Raw genomic sequence first — 22,512 nt, forward strand, 5'->3', positions numbered from 1 at the left:
CTCCGATCACTTCGAGGAGGGAGCATTGACTCATATTTTTGAAGAATCCCCATCTGTTGGAGAGTTTAGGTGTCCGTGTTGGACAGAGAAGGCTCAAACCTGACGCTGTTCTGACAAAATCCGAACACAAAATCAAGCAGTCAAAGAAGAAACAGAGCAGCAACGCTCAAGCAAAAAGGAGAAGATTGGAGGTAAACATTTTTACCTTTGCTTGCAATTGACAAGTCAAGAATCCTGAGGGATCCTGTACACTCATTGTGGAAATGAGACAAAAGGGATATTTCCTCGCTTAGAGTCGGCTATAAATCGTATAATGCTTGTATTACTATTAGCAATATAAACGAATCCACGTTATAGGGATTGTGTGTGCCTGCGTCGTTTAATTATTCTTCAAAAGGGCTCTTATTTAGTATTACGACGAAAGTAGGAATTTATCATGACTACCAGGATAAATCGTTTGGGCGCAAGTCTTGTTGAGGTCCGGGGTCACCGCGATCAGAGTCGGTGGAGTCGCTGTCCGATTCCGAGGCCGCACGGTCAAACCAGTGAGCCACGTTCACCGATTGCTTCGCAACGGCCATAAGTTCATACATGTATGGTTTCAGCTCTCGATATTCAATTTGGAGAGTTCCTACTTCAAAATCGCTATCGCTTTCAGACATTTTACACAACCTCTCACGACCAAAGTCCGTACACGTGTGCTCGGTTCGCAAGTAAACACAGAGCTGCTCCCAGTCTCTCTGACTTAAATGACGTCATGACGGCGGTCCCCTGGCGGTGAAAGTGCGCATAAGTGAGATGTAAACAAACCTTCAGAACTTGTGCAAACCAGTATATTTTAACCGTTTTGTTCAATTTTAGGGTGCAAATTAGACACCAGGAAGATTGAATTCGCTTTTTGGGTCATTCTTCTAGACAATAAAGTTGATATTCTACGCTTCACCTCCGCCCATTGCCTATGACCTTTAAGCGTTCAGTTCTTTTATATTGCTGAAAAATGTTAAATGTGATATTTCTGCTGAACCATGAACAGTGAAATACATTAAACCTCGTATTTATAATGATGGATGAAAAATTTTGACATGCCAGTTGGTTTTACTGAATTGACAATGTAGAGCATGGGGGGAAACGCATGAAGACGCACCAAGTTTCTCACAGTTCTATAATCCCACTATGGCACCTGGTAAGTGTGAATGGAATTGAATCGGTCAGTATGTACCAGGAATTGAGTTTCCGCAGTGAGACAATTATTTGTTGGGTTACAAATAGGGATGTTAATTAACTGTTTCATCAACAATAAGAATTTTGACACTTTTTTTTTATACTATCAGTTAAACAGTAAAATACAACCCCGATTCCAAAAAAGTTGGGACAAAGTACAAATTGTAAATAAAAACGGAATGCAATGATGTGGAAGTTTCAAAATTCCATATTTTATTCATTATAGAACATAGATGACATATCAAATGTTTAAACTGAGAAAATGTATCATTTAAAGAGAAAAATTAGGTGATTTTTAAATTTCATGACACCAACACATCTCAAAAAAGTTGGGACAAGGCCATATTTACCACTGTGAGACATCCCCTTTTCTCTTTACAACAGTCTGTAAACGTCTGGGGACTGAGGAGACAAGTTGCTCAAGTTTAAGGATAGGAATGTTAACCCATTCTTGTCTAATGTAGGGTTCTAGTTGCTCAACTGTCTTAGGTCTTTTTTGTCGTAGCTTCCGTTTTATGATGCGCCAAATGTTTTCTATGGGTGAAAGATCTGGACTGCAGGCTGGCCAGTTCAGTACCCGGACCCTTCTTCTACGCAGCCATGATGCTGTAATTGATGCAGTATGTGGTTTGGCATTGTCATGTTGGAAAATGCAAGGTCTTCCCTGAAAGAGACGTCGTCTGGATGGGAGCATATGTTGCTCTAGAACCTGGATATACCTTTCAGCACTGATGGTGTCTTTCCAGATGTGTAAGCTGCCCATGCCACACGCATTAATGCAACCCCATACCATCAGAGATGCAGGCTTCTGAACTGAGCGCTGATAACAACTTGGGTCGTCCTTCTCCTCTTTAGTCCGAATGACACGGCGTCCCTGATTTCCATAAAGAACTTCAAATTTTGATTCGTCTGACCACAGAACAGTTTTCCACTTCGCCACAGTCCATTTTAAATGAGCCTTGGCCCAGAGAAGACGTCTGTGCTTCTGGATCATGTTTAGATACGGCTTCTTCTTTGAACTATAGAGTTTTAGCTGGCAACGGCGGATGGCACGGTGAATTGTGTTCACAGATAATGTTCTCTGGAAATATTCCTGAGCCCATTTTGTGACTTCCAATACAGAAGCATGCCTGTATGTGATGCAGTGCCGTCTAAGGGCCCGAAGATCACGGGCACCCAGTATGGTTTTCCGGCCTTGACCCTTACGCACAGAGATTCTTCCAGATTCTCTGAATCTTTTGATGATATTATGCATTGTAGATGATGATATGTTCAAACTCTTTGCAATTTTACACTGTCGAACTCCTTTCTGATATTGCTCCACTATTTGTCGGTGCAGAATTAGGGGGATTGGTGATCCTCTTCCCATCTTTACTTCTGAGAGCCGCTGCCACTCCAAGATGCTCTTTTTATACCCAGTCATGTTAATGACCTATTGCCAATTGACCTAATGAGTTGCAATTTGTACCTTTAACTTTTCCAGCCTCTTATTGCCCCTGTCCCAACTTTTTTGAGATGTGTTGCTGTCATGAAATTTCAAATGAGCCAATATTTGGCATGAAATTTCAAAATGTCTCACTTTCGACATTTGATATGTTGTCTATGTTCTATTGTGAATACAATATCAGTTTTTGAGATTTGTAAATTATTGCATTCCGTTTTTATTTACAATTTGTACTTTGTCCCAACTTTTTTGGAATCGGGGTTGTAAATAACTAATAAGGCTACTCATAGGTGTTTCTGTATTGTGACTGTTTTCTACATTGTAGAACAATACTGAAGACCTCAAAACTGTGAAATGACATCTGGAACATGTATGGAATCGTGGTTAAAAAAAAAAGAAGCAAGTTTCATATTTTAGATTCTTCAAAGTAACCAGCGTTTACCTTTATGACACTTTACATGCTATTGGTGTTATCTTAGTGTACCTGTAGTGATTTTTTTTATTTTTTTTTAAATTACTAGCTATTTCAAAAGATCACGTATGATACCAGTGGTTCCGTCATGTAACGTTTGTCATAAGCTCTTGTCAAGTACACGTGAGTTTTAAAGTGTATATCACGGGTAAATTCAGGAGCGAGATCAATGTAATTCTCCTATTTTATATTAAACTTTGGTCAAATATCTGTCACATTCTGCATTCTCTGCAAATTTTTTTTTTTTTTTACCTTGCGCAATACCAGAAAAATTCAGTTGAAATCAAGCCATTTGAGGCGGATTGGTCCGCCTCTGAAAAAACTTGGCATTTGGATTTTCCGGCAAACGCTGATTTTCGTGACGTCACGTGCGGGACGCCTCCCTCTGAATCCTACGTCAGCGCTGGTTTGTTTATGAGAAAACGACCTGGTGGTTTTCTGCAAATTTCTTCAACGTTATCATGTAATTATTATTAAAATGGTTAACAGATGTATCGTAGGAGGGTGTAGCAACACCAGTCATGATGGGATTAGTACTCATCGTTTTCAAAAAGACTGGACAATGAGAGAGAAATGGGAGCGCTTGGTCTACACAGGCTGTGCACTGAAACCGTGCAAAGCTCGCGCAGCCTGCTGGCGCTTCCGCAGGTGACGTCATGAATCTGGCTCCAGACTCACTTGGGATTTTTCCAGACGCATTTTATTTTATTTTTTTCTGCTGTAGACAGATGGCCTTGTGCAAAATTACCCTTCTGGATGAGTGTGTAAAAGAACATACTTTCATATTAAAAAAAAAAAAAACCCACAAAATTGGTCCAGAATGTGCACTGTAAGTCACTGCTCTGACTGACAGTCAGGCATGGTCAGCGATATTGCCTCCTTCACGGGCTGTTCTGGCACCGATTAGTGATGCACAGTCATCAGTTTGTCCGATTTGTTTGGGCTGCAGTGGACTGGTTATTGACCCCGTGTTGCAAACACCAGTCTAAGATAACACACAATCAACTGATCTGATCATAAGAAATAGAAGCGATATTTACACTTACTCGAGCTGATCTTTGGCTGGATGGAGTCGAAGTTTAAAAAAAAAAAAAAAAAAAAAGGCACCGTTCATCAGTGTCGCAGTTCTCAAGATTGAACCGAATCATAAAATGAATCTTCTGACGCGCGTAAAATCCGCTGCCATCTCGCAACAAGTTTTACCTCCAAATAGCTCAAACTGTAACCCAAATATATCCCTATAATCCCTAATAAGATGTCAGATTTTATCCTGTATACGGTGGGCGTTCCCACCGCAAAAGAGAAACCAGTCGAAACTGAAAGAGTGAAAGTGATTATCATGCCATTACCATCCCTGTGTCCGAAATCACTCACTCGCTCCCTACTCACTATATAGGGAATTACTATATAGAGGACTATATAGTGAGCTCGTTGGTAAAATAGAAAAACAAAAAACACCAAAACGCTTTCGGACACTAGTCCGTCGCGCTGGTATTTGCGTCATGACTGTCGCACAATTGAAACGTGCCAGATCAGTCGGCTGGTGGGTTTTCAAAATAATAAGTACATGCATGTTTTTTTGTGATAAATCCATATTATACAGAGCACATTTCCCACATTAATCAATACAAAGTACCTGCACCCTTCGGTTTTTTTTAAATCAAGGCTGAATACTTTCTTCTTTACCGCTGCCTTTTATTAAGTCAAATTTGTATTAAGTCAAATTTTGAGACTTTTAATTTGATTTCTTTCAGCGCGACCGCAATGCATGATGGGATATATTGCTTTGGTTAGTGACCATCATTGTACACTACTTTTTCGTGATGCATTGTGGGATACTTTGAGTGCACTATATAGGCCTGTCGTGATATACCGACTTATCGTACGGTAAATGAACTCAGTAATTTTTTTTTTTTTTTTTACCGCGATTTTGGCATTTGCGCGCTGTACATCTACATGGGGAAGTCGCCAGAGTATTAGCTTGACCTACTGACTGAATAAAACCCCGCACTGTTTTCTGTCATCTCACGGGGCTCTCTGTCAGAGGCGGGGCCTCCCAGCATGCAACAGTTATCCAGCCAGGGTATCCACTTAATGGGGAAAAGACAACACGTTGCTCTGTTGTACAGACCATAGGTGTAGAATTGGGTATGGATGGACCCCTACTAATATTTTTGATTGAAGAAGGGGGGGGAATCCCGCTCCGTGCACGGTACACAAATGGTGACTGTAGGTTTCCACTGGATGAAACTATGCAAAATTCACTCATGAATATTCGCTATGGTGGCGTGGTCGTGAAAACAGCAAGCAAATTTGGCTACCATGTCCATTAGCAAGTGCGGTTGCAGTGCAGTGACTGCTAGCTTGCTAGCTAGCAACCAAACAGTCCTTGAGGAATGTAACATTAGATTAGCTCCTAAAATTAATCACTTAACAACAGTTCATATTCGGCGTGTAAAAACGACAACATACAAATATGACTGCGTTTTCTAAGTTTGTGTGGCATGTAAATAACAATCCGACTTGATACCGACAACAACTGGTGTTCATTAAGGTCACAAAGGCGTTCATTATTAAATCATATCAAACTGTGATAATGTTGGCTAATAAATTGCACTGAGTCTTGCTTGTGAAGTGCCTGCAAACTTTAGCAGCCCGCTAACCCTTAATTTGAAGTGCTTCAGTTAAGACCTGCAGAGCCCTGACCAAGTTCGTGTAACATGACACATGCAAATAACAACCCGATGGCGATGTGGACATTGTTCGTGGCCCAGACACCTTTTAATCAAATAACATTTTCACGTAATAAGCATAACAGCCTCCGCCGCCTTGATCAGAAATTTTTGGTTACTCCCGCCTCTTTTGAAAACGTCACATACGAAGTGCATACATACGCTGAACTGATTGGCTTTCGAGGGGGTTCGTTTGAAAGCGGTTGGCTAAAAACCTCTCTGTAGAACCGTCTCTCCCTCCCCTCTCCACTCAAGAAGACCACGAAAGGGCAATAACATAACAAGCAATCAGAATTCAGATGCATTCTGTTGCTAAGTAAAATTGCAACCTTTCAACGTGTCAAAGTTCGCGAGACCTCGTCCTGTTTTACCGTTAGATCAGTCACACATCAGCTTAAACTAGCATTCTAAAACTGGTTAAAGATCACACAGAAGATAGCCTACTCACCCTGCCAGCCTCATATAACGCAGTGTTTAAGGCTCCAGATGTGTTTTACTTCCATTTATGAGGGAACGGAACATACTCCCTCCCAGCAGTCAATGCGTTATTTGCTTGTAAAGCACATTTGCAAATTGGTAGAATGAGTTAATCATCACATGCAAGATTTGCAGTTAATCAAATTAATTGCTTATTTTTATTATTATTATTCATGAATTACTACAGTTCTGAAGTTCAAATTTGAAAAGTCTGGACTTTGGGGAGATGATGGATACTCTTTTGGTGGAACACAACAGAGCAAAATATCGTGACCTTCTAATGTTGACCTGAAGTTGGCGCCACTGGGGGTTGGCATTGGGTTTATGTCCCGCCAATGTTAATACCAAACCTACGCCTTTGCCGACATGTTATCTCGTTCTAATTGTTGTTACTTTTATCCAAATGACAGCTGGCAATACGTTGTTACTTTGCACTTTTTGTTTATCTGGGTACTAATCTTTGAGAAACTGGATTGGCAGAATGTTGCCTGTGAAGAAAAGCGCTCAACTCCAAAGTACAACCAAAACTATTTGCACATATTGTCATGAAATAATAGATATGCGTCATAAAGATCTATTACAAGTATTAGATCTATATTTATTCAACATGTTCTGAAGTTGACTGGGAACCTCGACCTACAGAACCCTGCTTGTTTACTCGCACCCAATAACCTGGAATCGACGACTGTACGTCATTTCCGTCCGGCAGTGGCTGCTCCCCATTGGTTCCGCCCCTGCGGGTAATTCACGGAATAAAATTGTCCACAAAAGTGCTTTTACTGTGGGGTTTTTTTTTTTTTTTTTTTTTGACTGAATGTGCATGTCTTTTGTCTATAAGTAATACATAAAGCACGATTAATGTTGTAAGCATGACCAGTACCGGTACACTTTAACCAGCTTCATGAGAGAGTCACCTGGAATGCTTTTCAATTAACAGGTGCCTCATCAAAAGTTAATTGGCACAATTTCTTACCTTCTTTAATGTTTGAGGTCAAATAATACAGTAAATAGCCCTATTCCACAACTATAGTAATCCATATTATGTCACGAACCGAACAACTAAGTAAAGAGAAACGACGTCCATCATTACTTTTAAGATATGAAATGTCATTTAATTCATGAAAAGGGGGTGTCTCCGACTTTTTGACTGGTACTGGCTAATACTTATTTTATGGCCGAGAGCCACATTTCGTTGAGTCTGAGCAAAATGAAGTACTACATAAGCCTAGGTCACAACCGGACGTACGATTTTTTGGCCGTGCGTTTTTTTTTTTTGTGTTCATGGAGAAAGACACGCGTTGGCCGTAAGTTTGTCTTGCAACCTGAAAAAAACGTAAGCGCCCGTAGAGTTTGTTTGACATGACGAACCTCTGCGGCCGGTCTACGGCTCGAAAATCAGCACGTCACACGCGCGCCCTCCGTGCGTTTCTTGCGTTTTTTGCACGTAGACTGGCCGTAGGAGCACGTACAGCCGGTTGTGATCGAGGCTATAGAAGATCTCGTCTATCCTGGTTCTATACATCACTGCACTCAGTGCTGGAGGATTCAGTGTTTGTGTGTATGTTTTTAATCTGTTTTTGTTCATTCGAAAGTCTCGTTGCTATTTGCGTAAACATTCATTAAATAGCTAAATATTTATTATACTCCCTGGCCACTTTATTAGGAACACCCATACACTTGCTGTTTTATGCGGATGCAAATCAAGAGCTTCAGTTTGAAGCGAACGTTAACATCAGAACAGGAAAAATCATGATCTCAAAGTGGGACTTTCACTGTGGGTGTTGGTTCGAGTATTTCAGAAGCTGCTGATCTCCTGGGGTTTTCACACAACAGTTTGTAGAGTTTACACAGAATGGTGCGAGAAACAAAAAACATCGAGTGAGTGAGTGAGCGACAGTTCTGTGGGTGGAAACAAACACCTTGTTGATAAGAGAGGTCAGAGGAAAATGGCCAGATTGGTTCGAGCTACCAGGAAGAATATAGTAACTCATAGCAACTCTTTACAACTGTGGTGAGCAGAAAAGCAGCTCAGCATGCAACAGCAGAACAGCACATTGGGTTCCACTCCTGCAGCCAAGAACAGGCAGCTTAGAATCGAGAACATGTTCCTCTTAAAGCGGCCGATGAGTGTAGATAGTTAAGTTTTCGTGTCGACCTATGGAGCACTTGCATGTGACGTCACAGCCAATCCAGATTGTGACAGACGCCATCGTGTCGGTCAAACGCCATATTCCGCCTTCTACTTCTGGTTCTACTTCTGGTTCTACTTCTACCTTTTCTTCTGGAAAACCTACTATATACAATTCTACTACAACGGCTGCGGCTACAAGCTCTCCCTACCTGTGCACGTTTTTTGTGTGTATTTTTGCGTGTTGTTCGTCTGTACCGGACTTCAATATCCACTACAACCGTATGGACTTACTGGACATTGGTTTCCAGCAGAAAATGACGGTTTGTAGCGATTTCCATCGCATGCACAACATTCCGGACGAGAAAAAAAAAAAACATTCTGGACGAGATAGTGAGGCCAGCGGGGTCTCCGTGGATTGTTATCGGAAGCAAAGCGAAGGAGGCGGTGCCGGGAGCCGAAGCAAAAGCGAGGCTGCAGAGCCGGCCTGTTGACTAAGCTCAGAAAACGGCCACTCAAATCTCCACTGCCAAGCCTCTACCTCTCCAACGCCAGGTAAACAAGACGGACGACTTGGAATTACCTTATTCTATTCTATAATTGGCTGGTCAGTGCTATACTCAATACTTAAGTGACTTACCCATCCAATGAGGATTCTTGTTTACAAGATGCCACATCTGAGTCGCTGACAAATCCTGAATTTCTGTAGAGATAACTGTCCAGAGGTTTATAAGCACGCAGTGTTTCACCACTGAACAGCGAGGGAAAGTTAATGAGGTAATTATACACGTCCAGGTATTCCGCTGACAGTTCAAAATCCGGTCGTGAAAACTCCGTCCGGTAAGCCATAAGGGTCACAAATCTGTAGATCGTTGATTTTAGACATGTATCTAGTTATCTGTTCATTAGAAAAATGAGCCGTGTAGTCCGTCGGTTGAAATTGATCCATTCTGTACACGAGTGCAGCAGTATTCAGCGGTGTTTTTGACCGACAAGATGGCGGTTGTGTACTTTCCGGTCACGTGACTGCAAGATCTCTATTGGGCCATTTTATTCCATGTGTTTTACTCCGTTCAGAGCAGCGCTACAGGTGTGTGATATGACATTGTGTCAGTCCTCATGTTTTTCTGCTGCTGTTTGCACATGTAAAAATAAACCCCTTCTGGGGGGGGGAGGTTTTTTTTTTTTTTTTTTTTTTTGCAATGAGTTTCAGACACTTCCATTCTAAATAATGCATTTTTAAATGTCAGTTAACGAGTGTTGATCATCAGTGAGAAATTTGAAACGCGCATCTCTAGTTACTAAAGGCCGAATCCCATTTCACCCCTTGGACCAACCCCTTGGCCCTTCCCCTCCATTTTGCGCGTTCACGTGAAGGGGTAGGGGTATCCCAATCCCAGTTAACGGGTAGGGGGAGGGCTTCTGTACCCCTCCAAACGGAGATTTTCCTGGAGCTGACTCCGAACGAAGGGGTTTGAGTGATTTCCCACAATGCCATGCGGATTTCAGCGAGATTTCATGCGGATTTCAGAAAGATGGCGGTTCCCGCGGCGAAAGATTGTCATAAATGTATTTTCTCCATTATTTACGTGTTTTAAGTTGTTATCCAGAGGAAACACGCCGCTTGATTCGCTTTCGAGCTGAGAATGAGCAGCGATTTCTGAAATCCAAGCTGCTGCTAAAAAGCTTTGGGAGTGAGTATTGTTTTTGGTTGCTTGACTGCGTACGTTTTGTTCTGTTATTCTCGCTTTTATTGTTTACATGAGTGTTCTGACACCTCATTCTGTCGGATGTGGTGCACGAAGCGCCAAAGATATCCCATTCAGTGGTGTTAGTTAACAAATCACACCCTGCCAGCAGAGATTTCTGTTCTGGCTCTGACTGTAGCGGCTGGTCGCAGCCAGTGACGCATTTGGTCGCGTTTTGCTAACGTAAATGCTGACGGAGGTACGCGATGACGTATGCGATCGTTGAAGGGCTATCCCAATACTTAAGGGTTGAATTTCAAGCCCTATCCCTTGTAGCTCAGTTTCAAGGGGAAGGGCCAAGGGGAAGGGGGAGGGGTAGGGGTAGAAATTAGAATTGGGATTGGGCCAAAATGTCCCATGTGTCCACTTGTTTGATTATTCAGAATATTTTTCTCCGTTCTCATCATGTGGAATATTTGTCATTAGTTTGTGAACACTGAGAGGAGGAAGGGATAGTGATTTCATTACACGAAGCCTTCTTTTGACACTTTTTCTCGTCCTCCTCTCAGTTACTTTAGTCGCTGATGGATCACGTTGCAACTAAGTTTCGGTGCAATGACCCGTGTTGTGGTTTTTTTTTTTTCTTTCTTTCCTCCTCCTTCAACTTTTGTTATTTCAAACCAGTGCTGTGTGCTTTTAAGAAGGTGCCACCACAAAAAGTGTTGGTTTCTGTCATGTGCATTTTTAAAGCAGCTCATTTTAATTATTTATTGATGCAATTGTATTTCTCTTTAATGATTTATTTATTTATAAAGTCATCTTTTCGAAATGCTCTTGCCATGATTATAGCCTCAGGTGCTGACATGGCATTAAAATAAATTGCTCCCTTACTCAAACCAGTGCTGCTATGATTTCATAATAGATCCGACAGATAAAAGGACACTGTGCCTGTTTGATTTTTGTTTAATGGGAACACAGATATAGTAACAGAGGCACGATATGCAGTTAGTGTGGGGAAAGTGATACTGATGTATGCTATACTAATTGTTGAGTCGAGTGCATTCTGGGATCTGATCCATCTCTTCTCCTCTTCCAGGCTGTTGCCGTTCTCCTCCACTTATGGTTGCGGGCGGACGAGTGTTCGTCTTCCCTTGCATTCAGCAGATTCAGAGGTACAGATTCAGTACTGTTCCGTCCACTTAGATATACTAAAGAAAAGTCTTGACCATTTATTCAGACACCAAGGAAAGATGTGAAGATATTTAAAATCCTTTATACCACAGAACCCATCCTCTGTACCGAGCTATCCCTTTGCAAGCAGAAATATCCATCAGTGTGAATGAAATGAAAGCAAAATGACTATAACCATGGGTTAAGGAATGCTGAAAATAATTAATAATGGGAGTAAGCGCATAACGTGTACAGTCAATTCAAATGAATTCAGTCTAATTTCTGTCCACTACGCACTGTACATAGCATAAAATCAATTACCACAAACAGGTCTTCTGATATTTCCTTCCTTCCGTCATCTAACCCCTTCCAGCTTTACTGTTGATTTCCTGAGATGCACGTCTTTTTTAATTTGGCAAATGTTGCTTACAAACATGGAATTCAGCATCATTTCACCTTCTGAAATCAACTCCTCTCACAATTTGTGGAGGAATTTCACCAAACTTGACAGGATTCTTTGTTACATGTCGGTAATACGCATATTGTAATTTTAAATTCGGTCACATTTTACCAGAGTTGTAGCCCTTGATTAACAAAATTATACTTTGACAATTTCATTGGTGTGTGTTTTCCTTCTGACGTCAACTCCTCCTCTCAGTTTTTGGACGAATTTCTCAAAGCTTGGCAAAAGGCCTCATTATATGACGGTAATACGCAGATTGGGATTTAATTTCGTTTGTGAAAATTTTCCCAGAGTTTTGACCCTTGATTAAATAACTTTGACAATATGAGGCCGTGTCTATGTGTCAGCCCTGTGATGACCTGGTGACTTGTCCAGGGTGTACCCCGCCTTTCGCCCGTAGTCAGCTGGGATAGGCTCCAGCTTGCCTGCGACCCTGTAGAACAGGATAAAGCGGCTAGAGATAATGAGATGAGATGAATTTCATGAGGCCATTATTAAAAGATGTTCTGTTTCCGGTCCACAGGCCGGGTGAGTGCTGTTTGTGTGGTTGAAATTTTTTTTTTTTTAACGCCGGTTTTTCGACGTTTTTCGGGTTCGTAAATCTAAAATCGAACTTGGTATTTCCGCATTCCCAGGGCTTTCCACTAAGGCTCATACTAGCCAGCCATGACAAATAAGTAGCCAGCCGGGGGGGATAAACACAAAATAAACTCCTGTGCACGCAGTTCCCAGGATTAAATGTATTTTCCACAGACCATTTATTTATTCACTTTACTAAAATACAAAGTAAAATGGCAGTAAATCTTCTTTCTTTTCTTGCGTATTGCATCATGAGGCGTTCCTGGCTTGTAAATCTCTTATTTTCGGTGCATGACACATTCACGCAGCTGAGCATGCTATGAATTAACAACGACAACGGTCTGCAGTGGGGCGACACAATTACACACTCAGCCAACGTTTCTCCATTTGTGTATGAAAATACACTCCAACCACTCAGTTTGGCTTCATTTACAACCAACGGTGTCTTTTGACGCCAGCACGTAATTGAACGAGAGAAGACTGGTTTACCGGAGACAAAATAAGCGTCATCTCTGCTTCTGTTCCCTCCGACACACTACTGCCTCCGCCGAGTGCGCGCGCACTCTGAACTGAATCAGCTCTGCGCATGCGCCGTGCGGCACAAAAAAACGGCAGCCACCATGAAGGAAGGCGATCCGGAGTTTTCAAACATTTGCTTAAGTGTGAAATCGCAAAATGGTATTCTAGCGAACAACAAAATAGTAAAGATTCAGAAAAACAAATCATTCAGTGATCATTTTAATAGTGTAATTTCATCCGAACTCGGCCTAACGCTCGATTTAGAACTACAAAAAGTCCGTGTGTCGGACATTTTAAGTACCTTTTGTAAAATTTTTGAAAATGTTGCAGTCAGCATTTAAAATGCTAACTTAAAGTTTTTGTACAAGTTTCAGTTGATTAAACTGTCATATTTTATTAAATGTGTCGCTTTTGTAATAAAGTACTGAAAGAAAAAGCAAACACAGCATTGCGATTTCTTATCCATCCATTAAAAAAAAAAAAAAATCCCTCCCTCCCGACTGAATTTTTTTTTGCTCACCCGGTGGACAGGAAACGGATTTTTTTTTTTTTAAGGATGGCCTGAGGGTGTGCGTTCTTCTGAAATCAACTCCTCTCACAATTAGTGGTGGAATTTCACCAAACTTGGCAAAAGGCTTTGTTATATGACAGTTATACGCAGACTGAAATTTCGTTTAATTTGGGCAGATTTTCCCAGAGTTCTGCCCTTCATTATTAACAAACTTGTACTTTGGCAATTTCATCAAGGTGTGCTTGCTTTCTGAAATCAACTTCCCTTACAATTATTATCCCTCGCTGGCTGAAAGGCCCGAAGGGGGATTATGTCGTGGTGATATCCGTCCCGGGAAGCGTACTCACCTTCTGAAATCAACTCCTCTCACAATTTTTGGAGGAATTTCACGAAACTTGACAGGAGTATTTGTTATATGTCGGTAATACGCATATTGTAATTTCGTTCAATTCAGTTGCATTTTACCAGAGTTGTGGCCGAGTTGCCAGCGGGGGATATTGTGCTCTCGGAGCGCTCTTGTTCTGTCTGAGAGCAGCTAAACGATAACTGAGTAACTCCACTTTCTGACTGGTGAATAATGGCATGGTCAATGTTTACAGTGCTATAAATGTTTATTACTATGATTGGCCACGATGACCTCAGTACCAGAGGAGCCACTAAACATGATATGGCCTTGTTTAAAGTCTGGAGAATGTAGAATAACTTGGTTTTATGGCAGGAATGGACTTTCTCAGGATAATCAACTTGTTCCTTTTGGTGTCGGGTTTTTATTTATTTATTTTTTTGGGGGGGTGGACGAAAAGACTCAGTCGGCTGTTTATATGGCTCTCAGACCTTGGTCAAACTACAGCTCGCAAAGAGTTTGCGAATACTTGGCGTTGAAAATTTGGTAGCATCACTATCTATTGTGTGATGCACGGCGATTGTTCTCCAAGCTTCACGAGTTGCGTTTTGGTGTGGCTGTGCTTCATGAGTGGCCAAAATCCTCATTGAAATTTGGTGGCAATGTTTGTTTTCGTCAGCAAGCTAAGTGGCAAATACTTGCTGGGAGGCGACAGTGCTAACCAATACACCACCGTACTGCCCCCTGGCACTATAACTATAATTGTTCTCAGTTCCTGTAGTGCAGACACACATAAAAGGGGGGGGGACTTCCTCCTACAGTTCTAACGACCATTTCCTCTGCTCCAAAAGTGCCTATGGTTTGCCAACCCCTGTGTAGGGTTCTCATGTTTTCTTTCAGCTGTATTTTTAAGCAACAACAAATGGAACGAGGGGGAACTAAGAGAAGCAAACAAAATCAATAACTCTGGACAAAAAATTCTACAGTGCTAGCTTTGTAGATTTTATTTTTATATTTTTCTTTGTGTGATATAGCCTGGCAGTGGCCCTTTCCAGCTATGTCAAACATAAAAAGGCTCTATTCAGAGAAGGAATAGGCGCATTATGAAATCCTGAGAACTGCCTTTTTAATAGCAGTTGAGCAAACCATTAGTATTTTTGTTTTGAAGAGGTTTTAGATCTCTGAGTACGTATAACGTAATGCTGGGGATCTAAGAGTACATTTTCTTAAAGTGGACAAATGGTCTGCAGGCTTCAAAGATTTGCGAAAGACGCTTGACTGGGGGACGCTGCCAGGATCCACGGACAAAAATACGAATGGCATTTTTAAAGAACGTTTGGAATGTGCCGTGGGGAGTTGTACAGAATCCTGTGTATGAATTTCTAATCGTAAAAAGACTAATGATTTGCAGATGATGCAAATACATTCTTCGAATATGATCCCAATCGTTTTCGTATAAATCCTAAGACCATACTTCTACTATCCCAAGGGGGTGAAGGGTTAGCATCAGAGGGAAACTTTAAAATAAAGAGTGGATATCAAACACTAGGAGGTATTAGCAGACTTGAACAGATCAGCCAGAGGGTGGACTTCTGCAGCATCAAGTCTGGGATAGGAAAAAGTAAGAAGAACCAGAGCTGGAAGAAGTACTTTTGGCTGGAATTATGGTACTGTTTCACTCCTCTTAAAAGCTAGTGATGGTGTGTAACATCTGGATACCACCTTTGTCGTGCTGAGATCTTCCAACAAGGTTGCATAGTGATGTACTGGACAGTATTTACAATACTGTCATTTGGGTTAGAGTTGATGTATCAGTCATTCCCTTTCTCCATCTTGCCTGTGCACATATCGGACTACATGACGGAGTGATCCACGTAGAATTCTGTAACCACAGCGCAGGATTCAGCAGCTACAATCAGAGTCCGATTTGTAGACCCTAGATGGTCGTTCCCACTGCTGCTTTTGCTAGAGCAGCGGCTACAATTATCGACACCTTAACGATCTTTCGGCCGTTGCAAAAGTAGAAAAGACTTTCAGTACGTAAATTGTGCATAAATAATTACTCAAACTTCCACTGGGAAAAAAAAAAAAGAGAGTTGATTCCTAGGTACTTGGCATATCGGATCACGTGACACCGTTCCACAATTATCGACATCCAGATGATTATTTATTAAAAAATAATCGGTATGTGGTATTAAGTTAACGAAACAGTTTTTATTTGAAGTTTGTTTTACATATACTTATTTTGTACAAAATATTTTCCATATACCGTATTTTTTGGACTATAAGTCGCACTTTTTTTTTTTTTTCATGGTTCGGCTGGCCATGCGACTTATACTCCGGTGCGACGTATTTATTTATTTTTTCCCCCACCGTGGAATAACTGGAGCTGACGACAGCCACGCCGAAGAAGAGGAAACGGCGCTTCGTCTGCCGCTGGAGTTGGCAGAGTTGTTCAGAAGTGACACCGAGGATGAGGAATTCAATGGATTTGCTGATTTGGAGTGAAATCGTCAGCTTGATAAACTTGATTGACCTGTGTTTTATTATTAATGATAGGCCTATAGTTATTTAAATAAGTTATGTAATGATTTTAGGCAGTGCTTAATTTGTGAAGTGGGAGGTCCCGGAACGCAGGAGGTGGGTGGGTCTGGCGACTCAAAAAAAAAAAAAAAAAAAAAAAAAGGCGGGGGGTGGTTTACTATAACTTTACGGACACGCGCTTATTGTGTGTGTAAAATAATAATATCAGACATTATGATCTTAGAAAATGCTTTAGTGACGAACAGTTACAGACAGTAATATGTCGTGATATGTTATAAAATATTATTTTTTATTAGGCTATATATTAAATTATATATTAAATTTATCTTCTAAAATAACAGACTACTCGTATCACAACCGGTTTATTTCACCATTGGAGATCAGATCACACAAGACTTGAGTTAAATGACTCATTTTAAGGATTTAAGTAGGGGATTTAAAAGCGTTTTTTTTTTTACTAGACGGTTGTTTTTACTACCGTACCTGTCTTTGGAGATGATATACCTATAGCCTACTTGACCTCTGATTTGATGAAATAAAATTCGACAAAAATGAAGAATGACACTCCTCGATGATGACTACAGCTTTAATAACACAGATGAAAGAGCCATGGGGCGATAATAAGCCCTACCGGTAAAAATATTCTAAAAGCAAACTGATTAATGCATCAGTAATAGGCTACTAATATTAGTAATAATAATAATAATAATATAGGCTATTAGTAATAACGATAGTGATAGTATTCAAGATAGTAGTAGATATTTAAAATAATCAGACTAGGCTACTTACAGGGCAAAGGGCGTGTTATCACTGCTCAGCTGTTCGTTTATTAAATAAACAATGCAGTCGCGCAGTAACCACGCGCCGCTTATCAGATACAATCACAGATTCTATGGATAGATTAACCCTTCAAAAAAGTGCGACTTATAGTCCAGTGCGACGTATATATGTTTTTTTTCGTCTTCATAATGCATTTTTTGGCTGATGCGACTTAAACACCGGAGCGACGTATAGTCCGGAAAATACGGTGTTTTATATAAATGTCGGTGTTTTATATAAATGTCAGTGTTAATGTAAATGAGGAAGTAATTCTGTTTGTAAACTAATGAACTGATAACGTTTAACCTGTCATCTTTTTGTTCCACTTTCTAAGTATTTTCATAGATCACATTTTAATCATTCGTTTTGTTTTTTGTTTTTTTGTATTAATTCCTAGTTTTGTAGTTTACCAATAAATGGCAATTGACATTGTAACCACATGAAATTCCAGGTCAAAGGTTGCATCTCATTCCTCGAACCCAAATATAAAATGTCTACTGATACTGTAATATACGGTAAATATTTACAACAAACTGCGCAAAAAAAATTTTCTGAATGGAAGAGAAAAATCTGAATGTTTCAAGCATGTAATTTTTTTTTTTTTTATATGCTAGGAATTTAATTCTGCTCTAATTCTTTTTATTGCAACTGGATTCCAAACACACTATAAACATTCCATTCTGTTATGGATCAGAAAAAACAATATAAATCACAGCACTTTTATTTATTTACTTATTTATTAAAGTACTTCATCTACTTCAACAATGTTACACAAAGATCGATCATTAACAGTTGTAAACGTTACTTAATTCCACAGGGTGTCGATAATGGTGGACACCGGTGAAAGTGATCACTATTATCGACACCTCACGTGATTCTCAAACACGCGTTTAGCTGCAAAATGACGACTCTCGAATGAGGGTAAGAAACAAAGTAGGTTTCAACGAGGAGATCATGAAATATCGGTGAATTTGATCAGTAAAAACATGTCCATGATCTTTCCACCACGCTTACCTGCAATGATCATGTCCGGATTTTACGAAGAATTTCTGATCGTGCCAAAAAAAATTCCATCTCAGGTAACAAGCTGCGTCATCAGATGACCAGATCAAAGGGTGAGGGGGCGGGGTCTTCTGGTTGATTAATTAACCAATAATAACTGTTGTAACTGAAACTCACCTTTTGTAAAATGTTGTTTTTTTTTAAAATCAGTAAATCTGAAAAAGTGTCTAATTGTAGCTGCCGCTCTAGTTGTCAGAACACCGGAGTAGACCATTTGGTAGCTTCCTCCCAAAGTATATCTATTGGTCAAGTAGATGATGATGATGATGAGGCATGTTCAAGCCAGTTCACCTTTATGGACTGTACCATAGAATAAATATGAAAATCTAGCGATGCAGGAGCCCTCAGTACATGGGCTTTGTATGCTCGTATAAGTTGTTCAGGAAATTATGATCACCTTATCAGCTGGACCCTGTGCATTGTTCAATTTCTCAGATTTAGAATTTTCTCCAAGGACTGCTAGAACAAATCAAGTACCCAAGGACTTGAGCATGGGAGCTCTTCCTTGTGCCCATACAGAGACCCTCCGTATAAAACCCCGTCTGGTTGAGGTGGGTTTCTTCAGAACTGCCTTGCCAGCAGTTGGAGAGATGCATGGTCTGGCAATAAGCTCCTCTTGCTTGCGCCAGATGACTCTGGGGTGATCTTGTGGCGGAGTCTGGGATTTCTGCCAATGCAAGATCACTCAATTATGTGAATTAAATTATTGACCTTGTAGCTTTCAAGGACAATGAGTCTGTAGAGTGCCTTCCTTCCTTCCTGTGCCTGGTACACGCCCTACTGTTATTTGGACCTGACGAAAGCCAGCCAACCTAACAGGCCAGCTGTTTGTTTATTTAAGCAGAGGTGAGCCCGTAGGATGGTGGATTTTATCGAGCTAACCTAGAGACAGGCTGGACGCCTAACCCCTACTGAGACGTGCCACTTTATAAGGAGCGTCTCATCCTTGTTGGCCACTCCAAGGGGGAAAAAAAACTGCTACCTTGGCATCACCATGTATCAGATTTTTAACCAGATCCTCCATGGTTAACACTGCACCTCCCAGTGTTGAGTGATCACAATCATCACTGAGCACTTTCCAGAATAGGCCAAAGGTGAGACCTGTTCCTCATGATGTTGGTATACATTATCCATGGGTCTCGCACCACTCCTGCTAGTTAGGAGGGGTGAAAAAGAACGATTGTCATTCTGAACCTGCGCAGCTGAGTTCTAGGATTGATTGAAGCATGATGGCAGTATTTTTAGTGAATATGGCATTTTATTCTATCCACATACACTGGATATGAGCAATCGCACACTCTGATTGGCTACTCTACGACTAGGATATCCGCTCATATACCGTGACTAAAGAAAAACAAAATGGCAGAGCGTGTTGCTGAAGCAACTGAGGAGGAAATAAAAACTTGACTTGAAAACAAAACCCCAAAAAAGCAACAAAATATGGACAAAGTGTTTGATGGTAAGAACGTATCATGTCTCCCCCCCCCCCCCCCCCCAAGAATTACTATTATAGCAGCATTTTTCACAAATTGCTACGGTCATTTCGCCAGTTTTCCATTTTCAGTGAAAATTGTCTGACGTTTTGTATTAAGTTTTTATTTATTGAATTTGCTAAAAATAAAAATGCTGGGGCGTCGTGGCTCAGGCGCCATACCATAAATCCGGGGACCCGGGTTCGATTCCGACCCAAGGTCATTTTCCCGATCCCTCCCCGTCTCTCTCTCCCGCTCATTTCCTATCCTGTCTCTACACTGTCCTATCCAATAAAGGTGAAAAAAGCCCAAAAAAAATCTTAAAAAAAAAAATAAATAAAAATGCTGTTTCTCAAAATCCACTGAATGTGAATAAAATAAAACAGTTATTCTACTCGATCTCGGTGCTACGTGCCTCATCAGCTCATGTACGACTCGATTTTGTGGAATAACTGTTAAATGCATCACTGAGTTTATTGGAAGGTCTCAGCATGCATGTACACAAGAAGGTACCCAGATGTTACACAAAGTGTCCCTGGTGGTTTTTCCGGGGTACATGGGTCTATAGTTACCAATGTAACGATCGTTCTTAAAGGAGAACTGAAGGCAATTTTTTTTTTTTTAATTTAAATATCGGAATGCATTTTTGATCGCTATTTTGTCGCTGCTATAGCAAGTTATGAGTGTTTGAAATGCACTCTGTAATATATCAGTCCGTATGTCAAAGCAGCGGCTGTAAACGAGATTCGCTGAGACCTGTGCGAGACATCGTAGGATGGAAGTAAAACGTACAGCGGAAATCAAAGTGACCAACACCTGCCAACGTTGTCAAAAGATGCGCGCCTTCTTTCGAATGCTGACGTAATCAAGCCGGAAGTTTTGTTTGTTTTGATAGCAATCAGGAAAGTTTGAAAAAAGTTGGCAGGAATCGTCATTTAAACTCGTTTTTGTGCAATACTTCGTTTGGAACACAGTTTTCAAAATGGCGGCGCTGACACTTGACGTTTCGAAGTCTCGCGCAAGTCTCGTGAAGATCGTGCGGATAAGCGACGCCTGCCGTGGACCAAACGAACTACATTCAACATGGCTAAAAACCGAACAGGCCGATAAGTATAATATTTAATTGCAATTAGTTGCCAATACGAGTCACGATATAAGGTTACGAAAACCGAAAACGCCATTGAATAACATGTTAAGAAATGAAGGAAGTTTAAAAATGACTTCTGTTCCTTTAAGTCACAAAGAAACATGGTCCTCTCAGTAAAATTGTTTTGGTTATTTCTGCTTCTGCATTTGATGGCCACAGACCTGAGGTCTGAGCAACGTCATTAGCATGACTCGCATTTCCTTTAAATAGTCTAAATACACCTGCTAAATTCAGAGTCTCTTTCTCAGGATATCTTTGAATACTCTGACTCTTAACGTAAAGAGCGATAAGGTCTACACCAGGCATGGTGTCCCCATCTCGGTGACTGGCATTGCACAGGTCAGACATTTTTTTTTTAAACATGTACACACACTCCTTCATACACACTTTCCCATACTAAAATCTGCTGACGTATGGGTTTTGGTGCATGCCATGCAGGTGAAAATCCAGGGCCAGAATAAGGAGATGTTGGCTGCAGCCTGCCAGATGTTCTTGGGGAAATCGGAGATTGAGATTTCCCAGATCGCCCTGGAGACACTGGAAGGCCATCAGAGAGCCATTATTGCTCACCTGACTGTGGAGGTACTGACAGTACTCACATCTCACACACACTTGAGGTATGAGTTAGTGATGTATGAAAATAGCTAAAATGATCATCTTTGGGTTATTTTTGCATCTATTCCACCAATTTAGCAACAGTTTTTATAGCACGTCCATATTTATTCATATCCTTTGAAGCAGACGGTGCTTTTTACTGTGTGGATACTCCCTGGTTTTCTGTAGGAGATCTATCAGGACCGTAAGAAGTTTTCAGAGCAAGTGTTCAAGGTGGCTTCTTCTGATTTGGTCAACATGGGCATCGGTGTGGTCAGCTACACGCTTAAAGACGTTCATGATGACCAGGTGACGTCCACATGCAACACGCCCTTGTTCACACGCTCGCGCGCTTTAACGTTCGCTGTAAGCTGACGCTGTTTGTCGTGTTCCTCTTTAAGGACTACCTGAACTCTCTGGGTAAAGCTCGCACAGCCCAGGTGCAGAGAGACGCCCGCATCGGAGAGGCTCAGTACAAGAGAGATGCAGTGATCCGGGTATAAACTCACTTCCTCTTACACCTCGAGTGCTTTCTTTCTCCCCCCCCCCCCGAAAGACTGCCATATATGGAATTGTGTGTGTGTGTTTTTAGGAAGCCCATGCCATGCAGGAGAAGGTTTCTGCACAGTACAAGAACGAGATTGAGATGGCGAAGGCTCAGAGAGACTACGAGCTGAAAAAGGCCGTCTACGATATGGAGGTTAACACTAAGAAAGCAGAGTCTGAGATGGCCTATCAGCTTCAGGTACAGCAGTCACATGATGCAGCTCAGATAAAACTTCTCAAACCATGGCAAGAGTGGATTTCTGACATGGTGATGAGACGCACACGAGCTTCCTTTTGGAAAAGGTCATTGGTTGACTTTGCCGTGCTCCTGCTTCAGGTGGCCAAGACAAAGCAGAGGATTGAGGAGGAGAAGATGCAGGTGCAGGTGGTGGAGCGCACTCAGCAGATCATGCTGCAGGAGCAGGAGATCACCCGCAAGGAGATGGAGCTGGAGGCCAAGGTCAGGAAGCCAGCCGAGGCGGAGAAATACAAGCTGGAGAAACTCGCCGAAGCTGAAAGGTTAGCCTACACCACAACATGGTGGTTTTTCCCTGAACCTCTGTGTTGTTACGGCTCAGACC

General features: G+C 41.3%; 1 protein-coding gene across 2 annotated transcripts in view; it reads left to right on the top strand.

Annotated features, from left to right (window-relative positions):
- Positions 1–22,512, top strand: part of flot1b (flotillin 1b) — a 57,821-nt gene that overhangs the window by 24,853 nt on the left and 10,456 nt on the right. For both annotated transcript variants that reach the window (XM_060921574.1, XM_060921575.1), the window contains exons 3-9: positions 11,259–11,334; positions 21,040–21,130; positions 21,230–21,373; positions 21,575–21,694; positions 21,787–21,882; positions 21,978–22,130; positions 22,269–22,450. In XM_060921574.1, coding sequence (XP_060777557.1) covers positions 11,259–11,334; positions 21,040–21,130; positions 21,230–21,373; positions 21,575–21,694; positions 21,787–21,882; positions 21,978–22,130; positions 22,269–22,450 — 862 coding nt within the window. The remainder of the gene's footprint in view (positions 1–11,258; positions 11,335–21,039; positions 21,131–21,229; positions 21,374–21,574; positions 21,695–21,786; positions 21,883–21,977; positions 22,131–22,268; positions 22,451–22,512) is intronic.

This window comes from Neoarius graeffei, chromosome 5 (genome assembly GCF_027579695.1).
Source record: "Neoarius graeffei isolate fNeoGra1 chromosome 5, fNeoGra1.pri, whole genome shotgun sequence".
Lineage (NCBI taxonomy): Eukaryota > Metazoa > Chordata > Actinopteri > Siluriformes > Ariidae > Neoarius > Neoarius graeffei.